Source organism: Paroedura picta, chromosome 7 (genome assembly GCF_049243985.1).
Source record: "Paroedura picta isolate Pp20150507F chromosome 7, Ppicta_v3.0, whole genome shotgun sequence".
Classification (NCBI taxonomy): Eukaryota; Metazoa; Chordata; class Lepidosauria; order Squamata; family Gekkonidae; genus Paroedura; species Paroedura picta.
Window position 1 is genome coordinate 120419270 of NC_135375.1, and position 15089 is coordinate 120434358.

General features: G+C 50.3%; 1 protein-coding gene across 26 annotated transcripts in view; it reads left to right on the forward strand.

Annotated features, from left to right (window-relative positions):
- Window positions 1-10210, forward strand: part of CAMK2G (calcium/calmodulin dependent protein kinase II gamma) — a 277514-nt gene extending 267304 nt beyond the window's left edge. For 25 of the 26 annotated variants that reach the window (XM_077346149.1, XM_077346146.1, XM_077346155.1 and 22 more), the window contains 4 exons: window positions 4261-4336; window positions 5110-5204; window positions 5648-5893; window positions 7575-10210. In XM_077346149.1, coding sequence (XP_077202264.1) covers window positions 4261-4336; window positions 5110-5204; window positions 5648-5880 — 404 coding nt within the window. In that variant the 3' untranslated portion in view covers window positions 5881-5893; window positions 7575-10210. The remainder of the gene's footprint in view (window positions 1-4260; window positions 4337-5109; window positions 5205-5647; window positions 5894-7574) is intronic. The other variant, XM_077346147.1, reaches the window with a different exon arrangement.
- Window positions 10211-15089: the final 4879 nt, after the last annotated feature.

Genomic DNA, 15089 nt, shown 5'->3' on the forward strand with positions numbered 1-15089 from the left:
CAGGAATGAAATATCACCCTCTTGGGAATGATCTTCACTCTCAAGAAGCCTGTTTCTGCAGCCTCTGGAGGTTTATAGGTTTAACTGAACGCACAGCAGCCTGGCTTTTGGTAGGCACAATAAGGTGCAAAACCAGCCCACATGAGCCAACTTGCTCAGCTTCCACTGCTGGTGCATGCTGCAGCTATGATGATGATGATGATGATGATGATAAATTTATTTATATCTCACCCAAACACTCAGGGGAGGTAACAACCTTAAAGCATATACAAATAATAACATATTAAAACCGTTTTCAGTTTACTATAGTTCAGGCCCTCCGATTAAGGTCCCAAACAGAGGAGGTTTGGCAGGTGGTTTGCCACATGCACCACATTTTGGCTCACTTTCAGCCATGTTAATGGGGAGGGGAGAGTGTGCTTGCATTGTGGGACCAACCCAGGTAATGGGAAGTCCGCGGCCAGATCTAAACCCCCCACCCCACCCCCCATGCACACATACTGTTATCTTCAGTCATTCTTTATCATTTCAAGACAATAGTGTGTCTGTTCGCACTCTTGGGTTTTATTATTTTTATTATTTTTCTTTGAAGGAGAAATTAGGGGAGTGTCTTGTACTTGCCAGGCCACCAGGGCAAGCAGAGTGAGATTTGGTGTATTTATTTAGAAAACGTGTGCCACCTCTCCAAAGTCCTGCTTTCAGGCAACTTACAGTTCAGCCCTGTACCATTAAAGTGTTCAGAGCCTAGCTGAGTAAAATACACTTTGAGCAGCATCCTGGGGCAGAAGCAAATCATAAAATGTTTGAGAGAGGAAAGCAGCTTAGTGAAAACCTAGGGTGAAAAACCATTTAAAGTAGGCGCCCAGAAACCCTCACATAGGAGCACATTCCAGGGGTGAGGAGCTGCCACTGAAGAGACACTGTTTTTGGTGCCTCTGAAGGAGTGCACACGGGGAGCTAGAGGAAGGCCTAAACTGACAGGCTGGAGGGTATGCAAGTAAGGGGCCCTTCTGGTACCCTGGCCCTAAGCCATTTAGGCAGAGCTGGTTTGTATCGGAGCCACCTCCTCCTCCTTTCCCTCTATAAGGACACCCCTTTCCACTGTGGGGGGTTCTGTCTGACTGCTCCATCTAGAATTGTACTCTTCTAAGGGCCCACAGGTCCTTAGATTGGCTCTGGTGCCACTGGCCCCGCAAATGCTTAAACCATTCTTGCATTTAGGACCTTGAGGGTCTGAACCAGTGCTGTACATTTGTCTTCAGAAACAAGTGGACAGCCAGTGCAGATCATTCAGCACCAGAATGATACAGTCTCTGCATCCTGCCCCTGACATTAGCCTGCCTGCTGCATATGGGGCCAGGTGGCATTACTGGATTATTTTCAGAGGCACTAATTGAAGTTGGATGGAATTGAGACATGGATCACTGTGCCTGGTTGTACTTTTTGAGGAAGGGGTGTATCTAGCCAGTCAGCCAAAGCTGACCAAAAATGTTGTGCCCCAACAGGATCTAAGGTGGAGCTGCTGAGAAGGATTCCTCCTTCCTAGTGCTTGCAGAAGCAGAATTGTGGCCCGGCAAAGGCTCAGCCTGGCGCCCAAAGGAGAGCATCCAGGGGAAGGGCATTCCAAATGTCAGGCTCTGCCACTGAAAAGTCCCTGTTTTGGTTGCCTTTCCAGCACACCCTCTGCTGCTGCTCCTAAGTCAAATGAATGTGTCCAGCTGCAGTTCCTCAGATTACAGCTGTGCTAACAGCTCCTTCCCTCTTGAAGGGACTGCTGATCTCTGGCCTCCAAGTCACTACAGAAGGCCCTCACTGCCCTGGCCAGATGGAGCATCCATATGTGGAGCATAAAGGCTCCCACAGCTCTTCATGGAGCTCTGAGGGGTAGTGCCAAGCTTCACCTTGCTCAGCTGTGCCTGTTGCCTTCTGCTGACGTTGAGCAGCCGAGGAGCAGCTTGAAGGGGCAGGAAGAATTCAAGTGCTTTGCAGAGTGCCTTAAGTACTGCCTTAAATGCCCTTGTTTGCAGGGACACCGTAGCTCTTCCATTAACAGAGGTAAAAGTGGCCTGATTGGAGGCGAGTTCCTAGTCTGCCACTGGTCAAGCAGGGTTTTGCCAGTTGTCTTCTGCAAATGCATGGTCAAATAGCTGCTCCTTTGGCTTGGCACCACAGGTCTGAAGGACCTGCAGATGATGGGACTGAGGGCTGGGTCTGGGGGACCATCACCAAGGACAGAGAATTGCCTCAATGTGTCAGCTGGGAACCTGAGCTCAGCCTGGCTCAAGCACATTGGTTTCAAAAGCCCTCATGGTCTCCTGAGAGCAGCAATGGGAAGGAGCACGCAGTTTCTGTGGATTTGCCTCCTCCCGTGCTTTTGGCCTGTGAGGGGCACAGAGGAGCTGGACTAGTGCCGAGGGTTGTGGAGGGGAGCACAAGTCAACATGAGGGACAGAAGCAGGCTGGTGGAGAGGGGTATGTGCTCCAGTTATCTTGGCTCTTTCCGCAAAGTCTGGGGAGGGCTCTGGGGCAGCTCGGCCATGTAGACAGGACTGGGAAGTAGGAAATTACCCAGGGGTGGGGGGGCTCTTTCTCTCAGGGCTTGAGGCCTTGGGGAGCTGGTCCTCTCAGTTGTGCCCTCTGACTGCTTTTTTGGGATCTTGGTGTCAGACGTTGCAAGAACTCACAACTAACTTCTTAGAAATAGAAAGTTTTATTGAGAAGTACTTCATACATCTAGACTAGCGAAGTCAAATCTGGCCTGCGGGCAGATTTGTTTCTTCTTATCAATACAATTCTCCCGCCCAAAACTTGAAAGTTCCCAAGGGAGGGGAGAGTGAGAGAGGAGATACATGCAATTAAAAACAGTGTTACTTTCACATGGCCTTGACTGTCTTCAGCCTCAGATAAGATGGTAGAACCAGACCCAGCCGAGAGGCCCCACGGAAAAGCACATTCAGAGATAATGGTTACAATAACATACATTTCACTTTCTACTAGTTAGCATGATATAGGGCCTGGAGCTCCCAGGCACCAAGCAATAAAACTGTCATGGAAGAACTCAGGCTAATTTATGACAGGGTTTTCTAACAATCCTGACACTTGGTCCCACATCTCCTTGCCTTGATCAGAGCCATGCCAGCAAACTTGTAGGAGGGGCTTTTGACATGCCATCCTCTTCTGGCCCAGTGAGGAAGTGGTGCATTGGGGAGAGTCCATGGCTCAGAGGAAGGGCCTCTGTTTGGCCTGCCAAAGGTCCCTGGTTCAGTCCCTAGAAGCATCACCAATCAATAAAAGGGCCAGGCGGGAAGGGATAGGAAGGTCCTTGCTCTGCCTGAGAGCCTTTACTTCTGCATCCAGTCAGAGTGTCCCTGAGGGGCCTGGGCCACAGCTGCCCTCTCCCCCACCTTCCCATCTTTGAACCACAGGCCTTTTGTTCTTGTGGATGTATCTTTTTTTTCATTTTGTGACCCATCCACCTCAAATACAAGCTATGGTTCATCCCTGGTTTTTGCGAAACCAGGTTTCCTGTGCCAGCTTCAAACTAGGATCTGAACATCTGTTGACAAAGTCCCACTGTTTGCATGAACCACTGAGTTGGAGCCTATAAATACGGAGCTTTCCCACTTTGTGTTTCTCCCCCCATTCCCCTCAGGGCCTTCAGAAGCACAGAGGAGCTGCATGGGGGGGGATGTGCCCCTCACCTCCACTGCCTGCCAGCATGGAGAATCCAAACGTGTCCTCATGGGATGCAATCCAGTGACTTGTGGATGTAATTGATAGACTGGCCAAGAGGAAGAGGGGAGTGAAGGAAATTGGGGTTGCTCTCGATGTCTCTGCCTAAGACCAGGAGTATTTTACCCACACAGGAGTATTTTACTCTTCCCCTTCTCCCCCCCCCCCCCCGTCCGCCATACGCCTTTGAATTGTACACTGAATCTTTCCTGTCTTGTGATGCAGCCATGTGATGCATGACCCTTGCGCTGAGGGCTAGAGTGAAACCAGGAGAGGGGCTTTCCTTGGTGCCGGGGGAACTGGGGCTCGAATTGTTGCTCTTTCCCTTCCTCCTGTTTCCCTTTCATCTACCAGGCTCCACCCCTGCCAATGGGTAGTTGTCATTCCTGGAACGGGGTGATTGGGGTAGGGTCCACTCGGAACCCAGTTGGTAAAACTGCTGGGGTTTGGGGTGGGGAGGCCTCATTGCTCTGCACTGATGTCCTGCGGGCCGAGCAGTCAAGGGTCTCTTTTCCTTCTGGCCCGTAGTGCGCAAGCAAGAGATCATTAAGATTACGGAGCAACTGATTGAAGCAATCAATAATGGTGACTTCGAGGCTTACACGTAAGTCGGTGCTTCCCCAAAGTGCTTTGACAGGCTAGTTTGAAGGGTGCTGGGCACCTAACCTGGGAAGAAAGGCCCCCCATGTGCAGCCCAGTAGGAAGAGCAAAAAGGGGCAGATGGGCAGTCCAATCATTTTGGTCATTTTACTTAGTGGCTGCAGAATGTTAGAATGCTTTCTGCACATTCTCTTCCTGTCTCTGTACTGTAACATCCTGGAGACATCTTCGGTTTGTCCTTTAAATGGGAGGGGGCGACCCGTCCTGGCATAGCCTTCCTTGGTGGAGCTGAGGGGCAGACAGTGCTCTTCCGGCCCTCCCTCCTTCTGCACTCAATGGAGGAATCCATCCTGTAGGCCAGTTTGAGAGACAGTGTGCCTCCCCAAGAGACTGGTCACTCTCAAAATGATGTCTATTAGATGAAAGGTGTATGTGTTAAAACTAATTTGCCGGCTTTATGTGTTGATCTCTCCAAAATTAGCTGGCATTAAATTAAATTAAAAGGGAGGTGTAATACTGCCTCTCTGTAAAAGGTGACTTAGGGGATGGACCAATTGTGACCATGTTCCTTAAAGTCGGTTTGTGGAGGATGCCCTGGCTTTTGTAGCCTGCTTCATTGTCGCAGTTTCGCTCAACTTTCTTTTCCTGGTTCAGGGATTTCTCTGCTTGAAAAGGGCAGAAGACTAACAAGCAGCCTGTGTGACATGCAGGGATCGACAGAAAGGGTTCAGGGGACCATGGGCAGGGGTAACAGGAGAGCTTCTCTTGTTGTTGCAGGAAGATCTGTGACCCAGGACTGACCTCCTTTGAACCAGAAGCCCTGGGGAACCTCGTGGAGGGGATGGACTTCCACAAGTTCTACTTTGAAAACTGTGAGTGGCGGGAGGCTCAGGGACACTCTCTGCCCAGGGGGAAGCCACGTCTCTCGTGCTGGGAACATGACTTGTGCAGCAGCCAGACCTTGTGAGCCAAAAGCACAGCAAAATCTGCTGCACTAGGGCCATTGGGGTCTCAGAGGGCCACAGGGAAGGGGGGGAGGCTCCAGAGTGCCTTGCCAATGCCCCTTCCGCGCTAATAGATTTGTAGGTTCACAGCAAAGCAGAACAGAAATGGGGGCTTTACTGGTTTGGGCAGGAGAAAGCAGCAAAGGTTGTTTGCTTTTTTGAATGGTGAAGACAGGAGAGGGCCACAGAGTTGAAATATTTCCAAGGATTTTGACAGCTTAGAGTGAGAAGGGGCTGGGTGTTATAGCAGGGAGGAGGAAAGGACCGTCTTGCAGTTAGGAGACATCTTGACAGATTGCGTGTCTCCTCAGTACTCTCCAAGAACAGCAAGCCAATCCACACCACCATCTTGAACCCCCACGTCCACGTCATTGGGGATGATGCAGCCTGTATTGCCTACATCCGCCTGACCCAGTACATCGATGGGCAAGGCCGGCCTCGCACCACACAGTCCGAGGAGACCCGTGTCTGGCACCGCCGGGAGGGCAAGTGGCTGAACGTTCACTATCACTGTTCCGGGGCTCCTGCGGCTCCGCTCCAGTGAAGCCTATGCATGGGTACGTCTGGCCCCAGAGGCCTCTGGGAAGCCCCTGAGAACTGAGGAGCTGAACTCTCCCAGGACTGTTAGTAGCTGAGAAAGTGGGGGAGATGGGTCAGGAGAGATGGCAGAGCCCCAAAACTCCCCATGAAAACAGCCACCAAGGAAGGAGAGTCTTTTGAGTACCATGTGCCATTGAAAGCTTGGGGTACAGCTTTGGGTCAGAGAGCAAGATATCCGGCACCATTTCCCAGTGGCAAAGCCCTGTCCAATCTGCCTCCCATCAAGGTGAGGGAGGCCACACCAGCAAAACAGCATCTCAAGCTGACAAGGAGATCTCCTGTCCTCCCCTCGGCCTCCTGGCTTGGGCAGGACTTGCTCCTGGAGCCCCTCTGGGGGAGCTACAGACCTTCCCCGTATCAGCCAGGCCTTGTCTCCACCCCATCCTGGGCCTGGAGCATTGTCCTCCAAGGCACTTAAAGGAGCAATCACAAAACCTCATTATTCAGAACAGGCAAATCCTGCAGAACCTTCCTGCACTGCCAGGCCCAGCCCTCCCCCCTTGCAGGGCACATCAGGGATGGGACCCGGATGGTGGCAGGCTCCTGCTCTGGGTACTTGCAGAAGTTATTGGCTGAAGGCCTGGGTTGCCCTTCAGCTACAGCTTCCTCTTCAGAAGCCTTTTTGGCCCCTCGCATGGAGTTCCCACAAGTCCTGGTACTCATAAGCCCCAAAAAAGCCTTTGCCAGAGCGCTCATTCAAGTGTTCATTTGAGGCTGTGCATCTCACCAGGCCAAGGCAGCTGGGGTATCAAAACCAAAGGGGGGGGGGATTAGAATTGGAACCAGAAAAACTCAACTGGTAACATTTAGGACCTTCAAAGGTTGTATTGTTAAAAGTTGCATTATTGTTAAAGCTAGATTATTTTTATAGTGCACAATTTTTAAAAACAACTTTAGGAATTAAAACCATATGTCCAGCTGATAGGTTACTGCAAACCAGTCTGCTATGCACTATGCGAACCAATAAACCAACGCATTTCGGCCCTTGTAGGGCCTTTTTCAAAGGTCTGGCTTTAACACACAGCAGTTCTTAATACATATAAAATATGTACAGCAGCCAATAAAAACTCCAGAGCCTTTGGAAGCAGAACTAATGGCTCATAAGTAGATACCTTCTCTCATTAAGTGATTCTGATACTTTACAGCAGTGGTCCCCAACCCCCGGTTGAGTGACTGGATCAGTCGGTACTGCGCCACGGCTCCTCCTCCTCCCCGGCTGCTGCCTCGGGGGCTGCCCTGCCACTTTGCCGCTGGCTCACCTTTGGTGCTCTCTGGCGGCCGCCACAACTGGGGCTTCCCCTCAGCATGGCACTGCGCAGCTGCTGCTGGCAGCGCCCCCCAGTGGGCGGCGGGAAGTCAGGGGCGCTGGCAGGAAAGCAAGTGGAGCAGGGGCTCAGGCGGCAGCGGCGTCCCTCGGCAAAAGACTACCCCCCCCCCCCCGGGCCTCAGTTAAATTGTCAAGCATAGACCGGTCCCCGGTGATAAAAAGGTTGCGGGCCGCTGCTTTACAGCTCTTACTTTGGAGCACAGGTGTCAATCCGAGCTGTGGGAGTCCCAGACAGAGAGCTTGTCACTGACCAGATGCCTTTCTCCCCCCCCCCCCCGCCACTCCACTTTCTCTTTCCCCTCTGACTGCAGCAGCTTTCGGAGATACTCAGCGGGAGGACAATATCTTCTCAGCAAGCCGCTCTGGAGTGCCTGAATTACAGCGACGGCCATGTTCGTTTTGACGTTTAAAAAAAGAATTACAAAACCGGCAGCAGCCAAATGCACGAAACCCTGCATGAATCCGATGCTGTGGGCACTGCCGCCTTTCTGTTGTTTTTCCATGGATCCATCGTGTCTGTTTCTGCTGTACGAAGGTGTCTTTTAAATCTTGAGCGAAACCCATATTGTTTGTATAGAGAAAAGAGGTCGTCACCCAAGGTGGAGTGCCCGCCTCCCCCTCCCCAGGGCTGAGGCTGGGGCGGCAGCTGAAACATCTTTCAGGATCGGAGCTAAGCAGGGGGAGAGCAGGCAGCAGAGGGCTGTGCCTCCAGAAGGCATGGTGGAGTCTTAACTGTGGCTCCGGCCATGCGGCAATGTGGCTGGTGAGGGGGCCTGGGGCCAGCGTGGAGAAAGGGGGGCAAGGTGGAAAGAGGACCTATTCTCCAGCAGACTGACTTGAGACTGAATTATCGGCAGTGGGGACTCCGCAGCAGTCGGCCACTGGCTCCCACTGATGGACTGTGTAAAAATGAACAAGAATGTTTTCAGGAACAAGTTTGCGCTGGTTTTCAGTAGCATAGGAGCTTGCTCTTCAGAGATGCACTGATTTTTAGAAACAGTCACTCCTCGAAGGCACAGAATCAGTTGATAAGGGAAAAGTTTAAGAGCAAAAAATACTAGGGGTGGGCGGGAGAGGATGTGAATTTGCTTCTCTTACTCTTTGGGGGTTGGTGTGTGGTTCTTTTTTTTCTCTATATAGAATAGAGGGGATCCCAATTGCTGAGGAAGGTGTGTTCCTTAGGAAACAGTCGGATCTTTGTGTTGCATTCTGCTCTGAAGATTTGCACACATACGCGTTTGCTTTCTTGTAAGGTGTGTGACTTAGTTTGTATTTTATACCTAAATCTATCTATATCTGTGCTCCGGGCTCCCTGTGGGGCTTAGTGGCGTTCTGGCTCGGCCTGTTGTATGGCAGCTATGCCAAGGGAGTCGGCCACTCCGGGCAAGTGCTGTTCCCTCTTGCCTGGTCCATTGGACATGATTGCTTTGTTTCCTGTGGCTCCATTGCATTTGTTGGATTTATTCTTATCCTTTATTTTACAAGCAACCCCCATTCATGTGTTGGAGCTGTTCAGTAATCAATGGGGTCAGAACCTGAGCTTGCCTTCCAGCAAGAGTCTCTCTCTCTCTCTCTCTCTCTCTCTCTCTCTCTCTCTCTTTCTCTCTCTCTCTCTCTCTCTCTCTCTCTCTCTCTCTCTCTCTCTCTCTCTCTCTCTCTCTCTCTCTCTCTCTCTCTCTCTCTCTCTCTCTCTCTCTCTCTCTCCAGTTTCTGCTTCAGGCTCCTCTGGTAGAGAGAAGACCCATGACCTGCTGGAGGAGCTACCATGCGCATGGCCCCTCTGTCCCTCCCTTGCTCCCGAGGTGTTGCCATCAGTATCCTTTATTCCCAGTGTGGGAAATGTTTAACAATTGTGTGTCTTGCCTGTTGATTAATCCCATTTCCAAGTAGTCGGAGTGGGGAATAGAAGCTTTCCTAGTAAACTTTTGAGTTCAGGTTTTACACCATGGCGCACTCTGCTGCACACTGTCCATGTGGGGCAACCACAAGCTTTCTGCATGTCTCACCAGTAAAGCTGAGTAAAGGGCCCCTCTTCCTTCCCAGAGAGGACTCAACCAGGAAGCCTGCAAAGCAACTTGTGGAAAGGTGGGGGGGGGGAGGCAAGGAAGAGAAGAATCACTCGGCAAGACTTTCATAGGGGGAAGGATGAAATTTGGGACCTGCACACCTGCAGAAGAGAGACTGGTGACTGTGCCCCACTGCACCTCACCCCCCCTCCCACTCGCAGGGGAAAGGGGCGGTTGGTCTGCACAGTGCTCCTTTGGCCTCCAGCGTTGGGCATGTGGCAGGAGGGAGGGGAAAGGAGAAAGCATGGTAGCAAAAAGAGGGTCCCGTGCTCAACCAAGTCTTGAGTATAGGACAGACTTAAGATAGCGCTACGCTAATGAGTGAGACAAAAAAAGAAAAGCCTTGATACTTTTATTTAGGTTTTTTGATGATAAAGCCACGACGTGGGGAACAGGAAATTAGTTATGCAGCTTTAAAAAGGACAAACTCTGCATGCTTTTAGGTCTGATCTTTCCTTGTCTCGATCGGAAGATGATTAATAATCAACCTTCTGTATTAAGTACCTGCATCTTTCAAAACAAATTTTGGAGGGGAAAGTTTAAGTTGAATTTTTGGGGGGGTCTTTTGTTTTTGCACAGTCATTACGACATGTTCTAACTTAAGGAGAACCTTAGCTTGGTATGGCCTTTCGCAAACACAGCTTTAGACCTTTAGCATTCTTAATGTTCTCTTATGGGGTTAATGTAAGCATCTATATAATACCATGTTTTAAAAAGGAAATGGAAGATGTTTGATGCAAATTTTTTTGCATGACAGAGAAATAATTGAAATTGTTAGACTTTTTTTCCTGAATGTTGGTAGAACCTTCATAGCTTTGTTATAATGAAACCTTGAACTGAAAATATTTAATAAAATAACCTTTAAATCGTGCAAAAAAAAAGTGAAGTAGTATTCTTACATCTACATGAGTTCCTGTGAAAAGTGTGCCTGCCACTGCTGCTGCTGCTGCTGCTCACTGCCCTCTCCTCTGGCTGGGGGGGGGGGGGGACAGTCTGTTCCTGCAAAGGCCCTGGCTGAGGAGAAGAGGGCATCGCACGGGCATCGCAGAAGAACAGAATGCAGAAGAACTTCAGCAGCTTGACCCTGGATTTCTTTCCTTTCTGCTTCCATGCCACACCAGTCATGGTGTATCTGTTCTCTGCTGAAGGGAGAAATTGGACATTATTCTCAAATGCTTGTAATGAAGACCGCCCCCAAATAGGGGGTGTTGGAACAAGCAGGGAGTCGTTTTTACCCTTAAGAATACCCCACTTGAGGGAAAGAAACAGTTTTGGGGTCAAGATACAAGGAAAACAGCATCTTGAAATCCAGCAAGATTTCCAGGGTGGAATCTTTGGGGAGCCAAAGCCTGCTGGCAAGAAAAGCTTCAGCCCTGGAAATCTGTTTGGTGTTTAAGATGCTCCTGGATTCAAATCTGCCTCTTTTTCTGTAGACTGGAACTTGGGGTTGCCAACTCTTATTTGGGGAAAAACTTGGAAACGCTGTTGTGGGGAGAGGAAGGGAAAGGTGTTGGGGTGGGACCGGAGCAGGCCACAATGCCACAGAGTCCCCCCTCCAAAGGATTGTGAGGATTATCATCAGGTCCCCCTTCTTGGCCAACCCTATTCCTATAGAAATCCAGCAAGCTACCAGGTGGTTGTGGGAGGGCTCCTCCCCTCTGTACCTTCTGCCCCATTTGTCCCCCCAGAGAGGCAGTGGCCAAGCAGAAGTCACGCCCACCACCCCTTTGTCAGCCTGCTCTTCCTGCTGCTCCGTGGCAGTGTGTGTGGGGGGGTGGCATCCCCTGAGCCAAATGGTTGCTGCTGCCTGGGGGGGGGGGGCTGGTCCACAGAGTCCGACTCCAAAAACTTGGTGGGATTTCAGGCACAGGCTTCATTTGCAAGGAGACTTGCACAATTGAAGGATATAAAAAGGGACCATTCCAGTAAGCATCATTTCAGCCACCTGAGTGCAGTTCAATGTAGGTAGCAAGAAAAGCAGTGGGGACCATTCCCACAGCTTTTGCAGAGAGGAAGAAATCTTGGGTGACAGACAGCAGTGGCTAAGACTGATGTTTTTGAAACTTTCAGCCCTCCCTTGGGGAGCCTGTTTCACATTGTGACCTTTGTACAAATGCTCGGTGGGAGAGGTGGCTGCTAAACTGGCTGCTGTCCCATCACTGGGCCTTGCTGGTTTCATCAGGTAAAATGCATCCATTAAGCATACGTCCATTAAGCTGTGCCTTGCTGGGGGTGGGGGTGGGGGTGGGGGTGGAGAGAGATGGTGAACACCCGCTTTTAGGGAACCTAGACCCCCATGGCTGATCACTTCATTGATAGGTTTCTGAGGATTCCTTGAAACCAAGCGTGAGAAGTTTAAAGCCAGAACTTGAACGCAGAGCCAACAAACCGTTGGATGTGTGTTAGAAGCTTGTGTGTGTGTTGAACTTGCTGATGAAGGCATTTTGGCCCAGCCAGCTGTGGGGAAGATTTGTTCTTGTCATTCCTTTTTATGAAGATTTCATTGCTCAGGTCCAAACCAGATGCGTGTCAGGTCATTCTCTGATGTGGCTCTCTGGACTTGCTGCCAGCCTGGAAAAACAAGCATCTGCTTAGGGCATCCAAGGAAAGGGGCACCATAGAGATCCCCCCCCCCCGAGTTATGCCACACTTGACTTTAGTCAGATTTTTTGTAATTGTCCTTATTTGCCGTGCTCAACTTTAATCTGCATTGAGTATTTTTAAATGTTCTTTGCCTTAGTGAGCATCTCTCAAGACTTCAAGTCCTGTCGGTGCAGCAGCATAAGGGCTGAGGGGCACCAAGACTGGACTGTGGTCTGGGCATCAGTTGGCATTACTTTGGCCCTGGCTGCTACACAGAGGCAGGCCATGGCAAGCCACCTCTGAATATCACTTGCTTTGAAAACCACAAGAGGGGATGCCATAAACTGGCCCTGACATGGTGGCACTTTCTACCACCGGGGGCCTTTTTCCAGATAGACACTCCTCAAGAATAAAGAAGGCTAGCACGGCAGGACAATTTCTCCTGGACCTTTGCATACTGTGCTCTGAAACATGGGAGGGAGACTGTTCCCTGCCCTGGGGTCTGGGGTGGTAGGGGCAGCCCACTGCGCCCTCATTCACCTACAGGGAAAGACAGGGATTCGGTTCTTTTTCTGCCGGAATTAAGAGAGGACTGTTCAGCCAGCTAGCAAATTATTTCTCCTCCAATGAAAGACAAATGTGTTATGATTTTTATTTCAGCTATTACTGATAAGGAATGTTATAAACAAATAAATAAATAAATAAATAAATAAATAAAATTGAACAGAATCACTGAATCATAGAAGAACCATAGATTCATAGAATCATTGAGTTGGAAGGGACCCCCTGGGTCAACTCGTCCAACCCCCTGCACTATGCAGGACAATCACAACCCTCCCACTCATCCACGGTCACCTGCCATCCCCTTGAACCTTCACAGAATCAGCCTCTCTGTCAGATGGCTCTCCAGCCTCGGTTTAAAAATTTCCAGAGATGGAAATCCCCCCCCCCCAAAAAAAAGAAGCCCGTTGCACTGGGAAACCACTCCATCCTAGATGGCAGCCTCTTAAATACTTGAAGATGGTTCTCAGATCCCCTCTCAGGTACAGGATATCACCTAGGCAACAGCTCTTCAGTAAAGGGGTCACTTCTTCAATTGCGCCCAACCAGTTTGTCACCCACTTCAAATTGAAAGCACACCCTGACAACCCAGGGGTTGGTAATGTACTGATTTAAAGGAGCAAAGGGGGCAAAAGGGGTCTACAAGAAGCAAGTAAAATTCATTGTAGAATTGTGTCCCTTGGGGGGAATCATATCCAAATGAAGCATGAAAAAGCTCTCTCTCTCTCTCTCTCTCTCTCTCTCTCTCTCTCTCTCTCTCTGCTGGAGGGTGGTTTGAGACTCCATACCTGACAGACTTGGTTTTAAGGTTTGCAGGCCAAAAAAAGTAAAGTCCTCCATGTTTCTGATCCATCGAGTGTTGAACCAGGGAGGCATCAAGCACCCTATTTCTGAGCCGACACCTATGCTCCTCGATTCTGGTTTTAAGTGCCCCTTTACTGAAGAGCTGTTGCCTATGTGATATCCTGTACCTGTAATACTGGTGACATTATATAATGTTATATTAAGGTAGATTAACTGTGGATCTGAATAGACTCTTATGTATAATTTATTTTAAAAGGTTAGGGTGTGCTTTACTGGCTACAGATGAAAATATGAGTTTGTTACTTTACATAATGTGTTGCTTTCATTATCTTTAACCGCTCCTGTGGAGCGGTATAAATAAAAGTGTAAGCCCTGAGGGGGAGGAGAAAGGGCGGGCTCTGTCCAGGATAAAAACTCAGAGGGCCCAATCAGGAGCCAAGAAGTGGCTCCTGATTGGGCCCTCCAAGTGTCACTCCAGGGCCAAGTGGCCAATGGGGAGTCATGCTTTTCACGGCTCCCCATTGCCTGCTTGGCCCAGCCTTGCCTTGCCTGGCTGGGGACTCACCGCGCACAAGGAGAAGCAGCCTTCCCCGACGGTGAGTCCTCCCACTGGCTTCCCCTTGCCCACGTGAAAGGAGCAGGGACGCCGCATCAAAGACATGGCGTCCCTGCTCCTTTCCTGCCCGGGGTCCCTTCCCAATGGCCATCGCACCGCTGCCGCTTCCCCGCACCCAGACACACACAAACACACATACACACACCGATCCTCAACAGCCAAACCACCCTGGCCGCCTCCCTGCGCGATTGTGCCGCCGCAGCTTCCCCGTACCCAGAAACACACACACACCCTGAATCTCACCAGACAACCCCCCCTGGCGCCCATGCGCTATTGCGCCACCACCACTTCCCTGCACCCACCCACACACACACACACACTGATCCTCAACAGCCAAAACCCCCTGGCCCCCCCCCACACGATCGCGCCACCCCCTTCCCCGCACCCCGACACAGACACACACACACACACCGTGATCTCCCACCGCTTCCCCCACCCCAAATACCCACACACACACCCTTCTCTACCCCACGCTCTTCCCCCGCCACCTCCCCCTCCCTATTCGCCCCCCCTTGTGATTCCCCCCACCATTCACACACACACACGTCCCCTCCCGTTCCACCTACCTCGCTGCCTGCCTTCCTTTCTTCCTTCTGACTTCCTGACTTCCTCTATTTTCCATCTCCTTCCTATCTCTCTGTCTCTCCCTCTAGCTTGCTTCCTGTCTTTCTCCTTTACTTCCTTTCTGCCTTCCTTTCTTTCTCCCTTCTATCCATCCCTTCAACCACCCCTTGCCCTCCTTTCTCCCTCCCATCTCTCCTTCCCTTTTCTACCTTCCTTTCCTACAGTCTGCCTCCCCATCCGCTAGCGCCCTCTGTATTTCTTCTACAGCACACTTAATTTCTAGTAGACTCTAATTGCAACCACTGAAGAAGCACTAGAAAGCGGGATTGAATACCTGGGACCCCGTTCTGGTTGCAAAATTATTCAGGATTGCATTTAATAAATTTCAAGAAGACACAACTTTTTGCCTATTGGTTTCATTTGCTTTGGGTGTATTTCTACAATAAACCAATGGTGTTTCTTCATATGAGCTACAGATGTCAAGCTGACGGATTGATAGTTACCTGGATCCTTTTTCCCTTTCTTGAAGATGGGGACAACATTTGCCCGCCTCCAATCATCTGGCACCTCACCTGTTCTCCAAGAAGTGTAAAAAAGAATGGACAGAGGTTCAGAGTTTACATCTACAAGAT